Raw genomic sequence first — 13,405 nt, forward strand, 5'->3', positions numbered from 1 at the left:
CTGGAATTAGGAGTTGCATTCCAAAGCATTGTTCAAGGGGCTGCACACTGTGAGGTCTGCAGGGGGCCCACTTGGGATGAAGCATTGAAGATTTCAATCTGGGAATGTCTTAGGCTTGGTGTTTGATGCCTTTGTCCTATTGATGGAGCAACAGAAGCACCCCTTTCCCACCAAGACACTGACTCAGGATAGTAGACCAATGAGTTCTTCCATGTCCTGGTGCCATGCAGGGTGAAGTTTTAGGAGTATGTGTGTCTATGTTGCCTTGGGTCACTGACAGAACTTCAGGAGGACCAGCAACTCAACAGTCCGCTCCCAGTGCTGTTTTACCCAGTGACCACTCTGTCTTCTGGGATCACTGTGTGGCTGGTAGGTCAGTGCTTCAGACTGTGATTCCTATATTGCAATTCCATTATAGCTTAGTTCCTAGCTCTGCTCCTTGTGACTGTCTGGTGGTATTCAAAGCCTTCCTCCTCCTGTTCGCATGGTGTGAGGCAGTGCTGCAGAAGGAAGCATTGATTGGTGCTTTCTTAGAGAGTAAATCTAGAAGATCTCTTGAAGCTTTCGCTTTCACTTTTGACACAGCTAGGTCAGAGCTCCCTACAGTCCAGTTCTGCTGGGAAGTTGGCTGCACTGGGGACAGACTTGTTATCTACAATCACATTGTGATACCCTCACTCCACAAGTCAGTTCATTTTGCTGGAGCTACCTATGGGTAGAGCCCTACCAAATTCACAGCCATGAAATCTGGTCTTTTGTGTGCTTTTACCCAATACTATACAGATTTCATGGGGAGACCAGCGTTTCTCAAATTTGGGGTCCTGAGCCAAAAGGGAGTTGCAGGGGAGTCACAAGGTTATTTTAAGGGGTCATGGTATTGCCACCCTTACTTCTGTGCTGTCTTCAGAGCTGGGCGGCATACCATACCATGCTACCCTTATTTCTGTGCTGCTGCTGGCAGCGACTCTGCCTTCAGAGCTGGGTTCCCAGCCCCTGCAGCCACTCTCCAGCTGCTCAGCTCTGAAGGCAGCACTGCCGCCAGGAGCAGTGCAGAAGTAAGAGTAGCAATACTGCAACCTCACCTACGATAACCTTGCGACCCCTCCACAACTCCTTTTCGGGTCAGGACTCCTACAATTACACCACCATGAAATTTCAGATTTAAATAGCTGAAATCATGATATTTACCATTTAAAAAATCTTATGACCATGAAATTGACCAAAATAGACCGTGAATTGGGTAGGGCCCTACCCATGGGTATGGTACTATTTGATGTGAGCTGTATTGTGGGCTGACCCCTCCTTAAGACAGGGACTGGGGTTGGAGACACTTAGTAGCTAGCTCCTGAACTAGGCAACAGTGGGTCTCTGAAAAAATGCCATTTCTGTCATTTACATGTAGGAGGAGCTGCTAGTTGGCAGTTCATGGTACTGGGCTGTTCCATGCAGTCTCTGCGTCCTGTGTCCAGCAGAAAAAGATGTGCCTGTTTACCTGTTCTCCACTTCTTTGGTAGCATGGGTCCTGTCCAGGAGTGAGACACCATTTGAGCAGCCCTTCAGTTCTGTATTTACCTGAGTGTTGCCTCTCAATTCGGCTGTAGGTGTCAGTGACTGGTCCCATAGCAATGAGGGAATGATCACAGCATCAATCAGCATCTGGATACATCGAGATCAGCAGTGCCTCCTGTTAAGTCAAAGCTTTTCTTCTTTTCCTCAGTTTGCTTAATTTGCTGCTGGTAGCCTGTACTTTAAACTGACCTAACAGGCTTAACTGGTTTCTTTCCACTTCTTCCCCCTCCTCTCCCCTTGCCTTTCCACAGTTTTGTTTTTCTGAAGTTTTAATGGAGGGTACTTTGGATACAGCACCAAGATGTTCGGGGGCTTATTCCTTCACCCTCTCACTTCCCTGGTCCTTCTCGTATGAACAGAGAGCAACAATACCCGAAGTCCAAAGGCGCAAACAATTCAATATTTATTGGGGTGAACTTCCAGCAAGCATGATTCCAGTTTCCTTCCTTAGTGTCCCCTTTCCCAGCTCTGACACTACAGAGCTTTGCCTGTGTCCCTGTTTCTGTTCCCATCCCCTGTTCCCATTCCCCCTTTAGCAAAACATGATCCCAATTCCCCCATCCCCAGTCCCTGTTCCCATTTCCCCCCACTTCCTGATTGACTGCAGACTATAGTAAAACCTGAGTTTTGCTTAGCTATTTCTTAACCAATTATTTTACTGAAATTTAACTAACCAATCCTAACATATTGTAACATGGTTATTTAACCAATTACATTCCACCACCTTCATTGGTTTACACCCAACAAAATTAATTATACAGCAGACAGAAACAATTACAGAACCAGACAGAGACCATACAAATAAACATACAAAACAATGGAGAAGTGAGGATTTCACAACTACACCTATACAGACATAAGGGTTTTCCAGCTGTGTCTATTGATAAGTGAGTTCTTGCCAGACAGGATGCTATCAAACTAAGTTTCCTTTTACATCTTTTAGGCTCTTCCCTTTCTCTGGAGGTGAGAGGAATATCAGGACAGGATTGTATTCCTAACAGCCCAATAGCACCTTATTTCAGTGTGACTAGTTTGGAATGTGAGGATGTGACCATGCGCTTCCCAGCTTATGGCTGCCTAACTACATCTTAGATGACGGCCTTGGCCTTCTCTTACTGTGACAGGCTATTACACAGACAGTGATCTTTGATTCTTTCTTTTATACCTCTATAACTAGCTAAGTGATAAGAATACACCTAAATTCTTAAAGTATAGGCCTTTACAGACAGGCCTGAATATCTATATCCTAACAGTCGAATTCAGGTTCCTGACACAAGGAAGAAAGGAGAGCAGCAGAATATGGACCCTGGACTTCAGAAAAGAAGACTTTGACTCCCTCAGGGAACTGATGGGCAGGATCCCCTGGGAGAATAACATGAGGGGCAAAGGAGTCTAGGAGAGCTGGCTGTATTTTAAAGAATCCTTATTGAGGTTGCAGGAACAAACCATCCCGATGTGTAGAAAGAATAGTAAATATGGCAGGCAACCAGCTTGGTTTAACAGTGAAATCCTTGCTGATCTTAAACACAAAAAAGAAGCTTACAAGAAGTGGGAGATTGGACAAATGACCAGGGAGGAATATAAAAATATTTTTCAGGCATGCAGGAGTGAAATCAGGAAGGCCAAATCACACTTGGAGTTGCAGCTAGCAAGGGATGTTAAGAGTAACCAGAAGGGTTTCTTCAGGTATGTTAGCAACAAGGTGGTGGTCTAGGAAAGTCTGGGCCCCTTACTGAATGGGGGAGGAAAGCTAGTGACAGAGGATGTGGAAAAAGCTCATGTACTCAATGCTTTTTTTTTTTTTTTTTTTTTTTTTTTTTTTGGGCCTCTGTCTTCACAAACAAGGTCAGCTCCCAAACTACTGCACTGGGGCAGCACAGTATGGGGAGGAGGTGACCAGCCCTCTGTGGAGAAAGAAGTGGTTCAGGACTATTTAGAAAAGCTGGACAAGCACAAATCTATAGGGCCAGATGCTCTGCATCCGAGGGTGCTAAAGGAGTTGGCGGATGTGATTGCAGAGCCATTGGCCATTATCTTTGAAAACTCATGGTGGTCAGGGGAGGTCTCAGATGACCGGAAAAAGGCTAATGTAGTGCCCGTCTTTTTAAAAAGGGAAGGAGGAGGATCCGGGGAGCTATGGGCCAGTTAGCTTCACCTCAGTCCCTGGAAAAATCATGGAGCAGGTCCTCAAGGAATCAATTTTGAAGCACTTAGAGGAGAGGAAAGTGATCAGGAACAGTCAGCATGGATTCACCAAGAGCAAGTCATGCCTGACTAACCTAATTGCCTTCTATGATGAGATAACTGGCTCTGTGGATGAGGGGAAAGCAGTGGACGTATTTATTCTTTAACTTTAGCAAAGCTTTTTATATGGTCTCCTACAGTATTGTTGCCAGCAAGTTAAAGAAGTATGGGCTGGATGAATGGACTATAAGGTAGATAGAAAGCTGGCTAGATCGTCGGGCTCAGTGATCAATGGCTCCATGTCTAGTTGGCAGCCGGTTTCACACTATAAGAAGGATGTGGAAAAATTGGAAAGAGTCCAGCGAAGGGCAACAAAAATGATTAGGGGGCTAGAGCACATGACTTATGAGGAGAGGCTGAGGGAACTGGGATTATTTAGTCTGCAGAAGAGAAGAATGAGGGGGGATTTGATAGCTGCTTTCAACTACCTGAAAGGAGGTTCCAAAGAGGATGGATCTAGGCTGTGTTCAGTGGTACCAGATGACAGAACAAGGAGTAATGGTCTCAAGTAGCAGTGGGGGAGGTTTAGGTTGGATATTAGGAAAAACTTTTTCACTAGGAGGGTGGTGAAGCACTGGAATGGGTTACCTAGGGAGGTGGTGGAATCTCCTTCCTTAGAGGTTTTTAAGGTCAGACTTGACAAAGCCGTGGCTGGGATGATTTAGTTGGGGGGTTGGTCCTGCTTTGAGCAGAGGGTTGGACTAGATGACCTCCTGAGGTCCCATCCAACCCCGATATTTTATTATAGTCCAGTCTCAGAAAACTCAGGGTTTATCTACAGGAATATTTCATTTATGGCAAGCTGGTGTGTGACTCTACCCCATACTAGCCTGCGCAGAGTAACTGTCCATGTTGACCCTGCTGAATCACATTAACAGTTTATTAGTGCACTTTGATCTAGTCCACTTTGAAATAGAACTCAATCAAATCACGCCAATGAACTGTTCATGGGAATCAGCGGAGTCCACATGGCAGGCTAGTGTGGGGGTAGATTCACACTCCAGCTTGCTGTGAACTAAATTTTCATGTAGACAAGCCCTCGGACCGGTGGTTTATACTGGAGCTCTTCACCTCTGCTGCATTGGACTGACACTTAAGTTTTTATTCCTAAATTGATCAGCTTCCTTTGGAAGCAGCCATTGCCTGTTAACTCTTTGATCCTTCTGCTTACACTCTGGACTGCAGCACCTCCTGACACAGGTCTAGTGAGGTGGTGGTGGTCTCGAGTCATTCTAGGACAGATAGCTGCTTAGCTGGTTAATGTTCTCCTAACGTTCTCCATCCTAGAGAGGCTGCCCCCTCCCACTTTAATTGGGAAGGCCCTATGGGTGTATCTTACATGGAATAAGGCCTTCAAAGGAGCTCATCTCCAAAACTTTCCTGGACCCCAACTAGCTGGGCAGAGTTAGAGCTGAGAGAAAACTCCAGGGACTGCCTCTTTGCTTTCCCGGCTGCTGTAACCTACAGATAAGGGCCTTGAGGGAAGGTGGGCCAGACTGCCATGGTCTCAATCTACAATCTGCCTCGTGGCCTGTTAGGGAACTTACCCCACCTCATACCTTTGAAGGCATGGGCATTTCTTGTTGCTTTAGGGTTTGTTAGAGGTCTTGGTTCTCTTTTGACGACGAACCATTCGTTAGGATCTTGCTAGTCTGTGCTGGCCTGCTGGCCTCGCTGGTCACACTGCAGCAAGAGTGCACATGGCAGGATTTCCAGGCATCCCTTGAGCTTCTTGTTCTCCAAGAGTGGCAATTTGCCTTTAAAGAAGGGAAGCTTACTTTGTAACTCTGCTCTGTGAAGAGCTCACACAGGGTTCTCACTCACCCGTCCTTCCACCTCCCCAGAATACAGGGCCCTACACTAAGGCAAAGTGTTGCATTTTAAAAAAACAGCACTTTTCTTCTGCCCTTGATACCGTGAACTGTGCAGTTCTCATGGTGCAGTCATTCACAGCTGGATTTGGAAGAGAGCTCTTGCTTCACATGCATTCAGGAGCTGATAGAAAATATTCTTGGGGGAACTGAGGCCATGACATTGGGAATGGAAGGAGCTTGTGCAAAACACTGGTCAAGGGGAGTGTGTAGTCCCTCTCCTGTTTGAACACAGTACCCACGAGTGCGGATCCTGCAGTGATGGTACATACAGAGAAGTAGAATTGCAAGATGAGTAACTCTCCTTTCATTGACAGGGTAGAAGGGCTTTATATCCTGCTGTATAAGTAACACCTGATCCAGCTACCTTGGCCATGGGGACCTTTGTCAATGTCTGAATCCAAGCTGAATAGCAATAATTTCAGACTTGATTCACACTGCTGCTGTGCTTTTAAAAGCACTTTCAGCCACTGTCTCTGGGCAAACTAACCTTCTGGCCTTTGGGTCTCACAGGTTGCACTCAAAGCCTTCCTGGAAGGGAGGCTGGTCAATCTGCAGATTGAGGCCAGCTGCACAGGGTGTAATGCATGTATGTGGTGAGGGGAAACAGAACTGTACCTCCAAAAGTATAAATACTGATACAGCCTTTCTCCCCTCCCCCTGCTTTCCCATTTAATGTCTTTCCTTCCATGTAACTGGGTGGTGGCAAAGCAGCTCCCCATATTGAAGATCTGGTGATGCTTCCAACTCCAGTGCTAAGGCTGCTCAATGTCTTGAGTGATGCTTCTCTTCAGAGTGAAGAAGAATATGAAGGTTGGTATCTGTATTACAAACTGCAGTGCAGTAATGTCGTCGTAGAAATCCACATCCCAGAATGCTGTCGGGATCAGAGTGGGATGAGAGTTTAGAGGCATAAGGAAAAGGGAGTGAAGAAACTCAGCTGGGATTTGAAACAAGTGCACAGGTACAGGAAGGCTGTTCCAGACGGCAGGAGTTGCAGAGAATACTCTGAGAAGAGACTGGGCCTAGCTGATTAGAGAGGGTGACCCGGAGACTGGAATAAGTTCATGGATGGCTAGAAGGGCTGCTTGAGCAGATAACGAATGGCTCAAAGCAGCGCCAGGTGCGTGCATGTACAGAACAGGGTGGGAGGGAGGGAAGAATGCTGAAATGCATTGAGTGATGTCATTCAGACATTAGCAGAGATTTAAAATAATCTATCTGTATTGTACATTAGCAACGTTGTGTACAAAGTGCAGACGCTCGGCAAAAGCTAGTCGAGCCCCCTGGGCGGGGGGGGGGAGGGGGGAGGCTATGGGATGAGCGCTCTTCACAAAGACCCTGGCTTGTAGTAGCCGGGTTTCCTCCCTGCTTTAAGTGACATTATAACCCAGTATAGAGCACTCCAGCTTCTAACTGTGCAAAACAATCAGTGAGTGCACACACCAGGGAACAGGACTGGCCCCACTCCTGTGAGCAAGCAGTGCAGCCACATGTGTCTAGTCCATGACACTAGTGCCACAAGTGTTTCCCCTCTGGGGACCCAGGCTCTCACCCTTGTCTTAGACGGGGCTTGTTCCCACTGTGGTGTAGCAGAGACTTGGTGACTGAAGGACACAGTGCTCTGCCAGACTCTGTGTCGTCTGTCTGGAACTGAGACCCCTTTAAATAAACAAGATTTTTCTACTGATGCTTCTGGGACAAGCAGAATCAGTGGGTGCCCCACTGAGTGCAGTCATTTCTGGGGACTGGGAATACTCCAGGTACAAAAGCCCCCTTGCCATGTATTGGGAACAGAGAGCAGTGCCCCTTCCCAGCCTCCATACTCTCCTGGGTCTGACACCAGGTCGCTGCTGCCTCCCAGCAGCAGCCTTGTCTAAATGCTCCTGTACTGCTCCTATGGCAATCTTCCAGTCCCCTCCCTCTCCTGGTGGGCAGGCGGGGGGACAGTCAGCAGCAGGGAGACAGACAGCAGCAGGGCTGTCGCCACCTCCCAAGTAGCAGGGCTATGGAGCAGAAAAGTAAGCGAGACACCCCAGCGGCTAGGGAAAAATAACAGTTCCCCACCCCCACACCGAGGTGTGTGGCAGCATCTTCCCTTCAGTGCTTGACTCCTGGTGGGGAAGGTGAAGTTAATGGGGTTTAAGAAGAGCTGGAGCATCATGGGATAAGTACTCTCCTGGGCACCATGACGGGATTGCTGCCTATTATTCATGCAAGAGCGTGGGGTGCCTCAGGACCACCATGTGCTTCAGTGTGCCCAAGGGGGTAGCAGGAGGGAGCTGGAACTGGACTCCAGGCTCCCCGTAGCACCCCAGAGATCCTGTGTTCCCTATGGCCTCCCTCCCACCACAGTGTAGAGTTCAGGGAGAGCACGCTAGCTGAGCAGATTCCCTGGCTCCCCAGCTGGCCTCCCTGTTTGCCACCTGCTTTCCTAGGTTCTTCCCAAGGACTCTTGTTTTTGGTTCCAGTCTTGCCTCTTTAAAATCTGCAGGAACTGCTGTGAGCCACATTGAGCACCTGGCTCCTCCTGGGCCTAGCAAGACCTGCAGAAGATCCTATAGATCAGGGGGAGGTGGAGTAGCTATGAAGATATGAAGGATGGGGAGAGCTGGGTGGCTGCTCTCTGGAATTCCCTCCTGTAGGCTTAGCGCTTCCTTCCAGTATGTGTCCTTGCGGAGCAATGGCAGCCTCTCTGTAGGCTAACCCTGATATTGCCCCTTTCTCAAAACCTGCAGCAGAAGTTCTGCCAAACCAGGGGCCAGCAGAGAATTTTTTCACCAAACTGGAGGGTATTTGGGCAAGTCGTTTTTACTGAGGTGGCATTTCAGTCCATCATGAGAACTCTCCAGTGCTGGCTTAGCCACGGCCTTGCTCGGGCAAGTCACTTCAGTATCTGCCCAGTCCCTGGCACGCCTTCCCTCTCCCGGCCAGGATTCTCTCAGTCTTAGCTGGGTCACCACCAAGCCAGCTCTGTCCAGATTCCAGCTCACTCAGACGTTGGGACATCTCTGGTGTACGCCGACAAAGAAGGAGAATTAAGTGTACGATGAGAAGTGACTGATCCAGACTCAGTTGGGACTGCTCACATTCTGCACAGTTGGATTGCCCTAGTGTGGTTTATAACTGGTAATAGTTTGCCAAGCACAGGCCACATGGCTTTCTCTTCCCTCAGATGTGCTGGAAGACATAAGAGAGGAGTGTCAGAAATATGGCCCGGTGGTTTCCATGCTTGTTCCAAAGGAGAATCCTGGCAAAGGCCAAGTAAGTGTGGAGGGGAAGGGGCTTGATATTTATACTACCAGCCTCACTGTCTAGCATTAATCCTGCTGGATGAGGGCAGTGCTGTGCAACTAGAAGTACCCTGGTTCTGTTGTGCAGCAGCATGAATTTGGCAAGGTGGCTTAGTGTTTCCTAACCTAAGAGATGCCAGACTAATTTTAGGGGAGTGTTTGGGGTACAGAGCGGAGGATGAGGAAAGTGGGATGAGAAAGGGTGTGTCAAGATGTTCAGCGCCAACTTGCTAAATGTCTAGTACAGAGAAATGAGGAATGGTATGTAGAATCCTACTTGTCCTTCCCTACAGACTCAGGGGCTGTGACCCCCCTCCCCTGCTGTTCTAGTCCCACAGAGTCTGCTGAGGGCACTCTGGAGCTACAGGCAAGGAAAGCAGTTTGTTAGGGATAATTTCTCACTAAGGAGGGGAGGAATAAAGCCAAACTTACCCAATCAGTGAGTGATGGATGAAATCCCTGGGGTCTGTGACTCAATGGCAGTGATGCCCTTGTCTCTGTCTTTCCAGGTCTTCGTTGAATATGCAAATGCTGGTGATTCCAAAGCTGCCCAGAAATTGCTCACTGGAAGGATGTTTGATGGCAAGTTTGTTGTGGCTACGTTTTACCCCCTGAGTGCCTATAAGAGAGGGTATCTGTACCAAACATTGCTCTAGCAGCAGCAGCCATCAGGAGAGTCGGCAGCGCTTCTTCCTCATTTCAGTGTGTTCTGCAGTTGAATGTACAAAGAGCTTCCTAGCCCTGCTTTTGAGTAGTTTTGAAAGGAGATCTGCACAGGACAGAACTGGGCTTTTGCCCTCTAGTGCTGCTTTGTCCTGTACAAAGGTAGCCCAGGTGGCTTTAAAATGATCTGTGTTCTGCTTGTTTGGTTACATTAGAGATGTGGCTCTTGCCTACCCTGGAAGGCTCTCGAGTGACTGGAGTAAGTAGTGGCATTGCCATTACAGGAGACTCAATATGTAAGCAATTGAGGTTAAGTCTGGTTCAGACTGTTAAAAATGTTGCTTGTGTCTTGACACTAATGATCGACTAGTGTTTTGGGAAAGGATCTCTCTGTTAAATATTCATCACGGAGTGAGAAACCCCCCCACCCCATACACATGCTCTGAGACACCCAGGAGGCCCTCCAGAAAGAACAGGAAAGACTACACTTTTTTTTCCTGTTATCTAAGGTAAAAAGACAAGCAGAAGCCCCTGCATCTCTGGGGTGGGTGGGGGAGGCTTCAGGTCTTTACACCCCATAAAGTAGTGGCCATCTGGCCTGTGGGGTTATGCTGTCACTGACAACTGGCCCAGGGAGACCAGTAAAATTTCCTCCGCTCTAGTGTCAGCTGTTGTCTTGTTGGGAAACTGATTGTCAGTGTCAGTGAAGGCAAACTGCTGCCTGAGAGCAGGGCACCTGCAGCAACGTGAGTTCACTTGTATGGACAGGCTGGGCGAATGTGGAATCCATTAAGCATCTTTGGGGAAAGGACCAGTGTTAGTCCTTACCCCTGTAACACCATGTAATCTAGAGGTTACACATTGCCTGTAGTATGGACATCCATTGCTCTTAGTATCTGTGCCAAAGAGTGCATAGTGCAGAGGCATTCCCGAGCCAGCAGGATTCTGTAAAGGCCTGCTAGAGCACACAGCATTCCTTTCAAGAACTCAGCAGGATGTCTATTCTGAAGACTTGTAAGGGAGAGCAAATTTGTACCTGTCGTCATTTGCTTGTTTGGCTTCTGTTGTAGCATGTGTTTTTTTTGTTGCTTTAGCCAGTGTTGATTTATTGGAATTGTGGCAGTAAGCAGAAAGCACTGACACTTTTGGCTCTCCATAGGGTACACAAAGGGCCTGAGAATACAAGTTCCTTTAGAACAAGGATCCTTGAAATAATCCTACTTGACTGCTAAGGGCCTCTTCCAGGGTGATGCATTCTAGTGCCAGAAGGACTGTGGGGTTAGCAAGCACACCCGTTGGATGCTCTTGGGGTTAGCAAGCACACTAGTTGGATGCTGTTAGGAAAGAAACAGATTGAGTGTGGCCCATGTCACTGCTTCTCTCTCTTAACAGAAGAGCAGCCTAAATTCGGCTCATGCTCTACTTGCAGTGCTTCAGCATTGAGCAAGAGCTGCTAGAACAGTAGTTCTCAAACTTTTGTACTGGTGACCCCTTTCACACAGCAAGCCACCTGAGTGCGACCCCTCCCCCGCTTGTAAATTAAAAACACTTTTTTTATATTTAACACCATTATAAATGGTGGATGCAAAGCGGAGTTTGGGGTGGAGGCTGACAGCTCGCGACCTCCCATCTAATAACCTCACGTCCCCGTGAGAGGTCCCGAACCCCAGTTTGAGAATCCCTGCGCTAGAATGTAGTGTTTACAAACCCCACGTGCACAGCCCCCCCTCCTTTGAGTGATAGGCACAGGCGGCGAGGAAGTAAAATAACCCTAGGGGGTGTGGAAGCTGCTGCACCAGTTTTAGTGCTGAGGAGATGCCTCTGATCCCAAGCCCTGTCTAGAGAAATCTTCTGGGGCAGTTGTTGAAGAGATGTCCCTGCCTCACTCTGCACTGAGGCCGCTGCGCTTATCCGGGCAATGTGCTGCTAGCATCCTGCCCAGGCTGGACTTCCAGCATTCTGCACTTGACCTTTCCTGCTGATATTGCCAGTGTGTCGTGCGAGAGTCAGTCTGCAGCATGTCATAAGTCACTTGTCTTCATTCCTTCTCTGTGCTGCTGTGAAGTGGCTACTGCCATGCTGTAATTAAAGTGTAATTAAAATTCCCATTATAAGCCCCATTTTTAACCCTTCCCTAGCTCCTCCAGAAAGAGCCTGATCTTCCTGAGTTTTTCTGTGCTGCTTCTCACTCAAGGTAGAGGCTTTTCTGAGGAGTTTGGTAAAAATCCCAAAACAAATTTTGATGTTTTAAAAATGAGCCTGTGATTCATTGATCAGACTGTACCGAAGTGTGGTTCAGAGTATCCCAAGCAGGGTTTCACCTGGGGACTCCAGCTGTGTGTGCTTTGTTTGTGTGTGCTTAGCTGGCCTTGCTGAGACATGGCTCTGAGTATCCAGGACCTATATTAGTGTTGGGTTTTCAGTGTGTGAAGAGCTGGTTCTATATTTATGGATGTTTAGTATCTTGGTAGTTTAAACTACCATGCTACTGACCTGACTGCTGCTATCTGCCAGGCTGAGCCACAGGGGGAGGACACCAAGGGCTGTCTGTACTGGAGATGAGGTCATGTTAATTAACACAACATTCAAACATTCTGGATGTGAAGATGGCCCTGTTCAGATCATTGTCAGCTGGCCCATCACGTTCACACTCTGCTTAGACCCAGACCATCCTGTTTAAAGGTGACCTTCCCCAAGGCTGACTAGCTTTGGCTGGGGGAGCTGTGCTGTGATGGGAGGGCTCTGAGGAGCACATAAAGGGGGTGGCGTTAAGCCATGGGCTTGGGGAAAGAGCATGCATGGAGGGAGGGGGTGATGGGAGCCCAGAAAGGGACCATGAGGAGGAGACAGTAGGGCATGCACAGGCATGGCAGGAACTCAGGATGGGGGTACCGAGGAGTGCGAAGAGACCATGGGGTGCCTGGCTAGCACAGAGCGGGGGTGGGGAAGATGCAGTGTTTTGTCTTTGGCAGGCCTGCACAACTCGTAAAGCGGCAAGAGCCATATTACTGCACAGAAAACAGCTGAGGGCCAAACCCATGCACCCCCAGCGCCACTGAAACACCACCCCCCCAGCCCCTCTGAAACCCAACACACACACACACACAGCGCCGTCCACCCTGCGGAAACAAACCTTCCTTCCCCAGCGCCGCCCCGCCGAAACAGCTGTGAGCCAAAAAAGGTTTTTTTGGGGGGGATGATACTTTATTAAGAATTTTTCAATTAAAGCAAACAATTGTATATATGGCACACTAGGGAGGCACTGACAGTGTGTGGAAGCCTGTAGTGTAGAGGGGGAAAGAAACAGCGTGCATAGGAGTAAAATAGGACCCATCTCCTCTCTGCTCAGCCCCATTGTCACACCCCTCTTCAGCCCCTAGCCCCCCCCCGCTGGATTTCTGCATCCCTCCTAGTCAGTCCCCCACCCACCACTCGCCTCTTTTCACCTCCTCCCTCCCCTGCCAGAAACCCCCATGCCTGCCCCTAGAACCCCAGTTGGCTCACTGCTTGCCTCTTTGCCCACCTGCTCGCCTCTGACTCGCCACTCCCCCCTCCACCCCCTCCCAGTATAAAGCCTCATTCAAAGACCCAGGGGTCACTATATTACTGCACACAGCAGTCAATCAATGCAGTTGTAGATAAATCTCTGCATTATGCATTTTTACTTTTATATGACTTTGTATTGAACCTAGGTACTATGTTATAGCGGGCCCCTGAGGTAGTATAATTAAGGTAAAAGAAAAATGTCCTTTTGCTAGAAGTAGA

The 13,405-nt window shown here is 48.4% G+C and overlaps 1 protein-coding gene across 1 annotated transcript in view; it reads left to right on the forward strand.

The window, feature by feature from the left end:
• Window positions 1-13,194, forward strand: part of UHMK1 (U2AF homology motif kinase 1) — a 37,796-nt gene extending 24,602 nt beyond the window's left edge. The window contains exons 6-8 of the mRNA XM_045028733.1: window positions 6,399-6,497; window positions 8,860-8,948; window positions 9,487-13,194. Of these exons, the coding sequence (XP_044884668.1) occupies window positions 6,399-6,497; window positions 8,860-8,948; window positions 9,487-9,633 (335 nt within the window). The 3' untranslated portion in view covers window positions 9,634-13,194. The remainder of the gene's footprint in view (window positions 1-6,398; window positions 6,498-8,859; window positions 8,949-9,486) is intronic.
• The last annotated feature ends 211 nt before the right edge of the window (window positions 13,195-13,405 follow it).

The sequence above is a fragment of the Mauremys mutica genome, chromosome 8 (genome assembly GCF_020497125.1).
Source record: "Mauremys mutica isolate MM-2020 ecotype Southern chromosome 8, ASM2049712v1, whole genome shotgun sequence".
Lineage (NCBI taxonomy): Eukaryota > Metazoa > Chordata > Testudines > Geoemydidae > Mauremys > Mauremys mutica.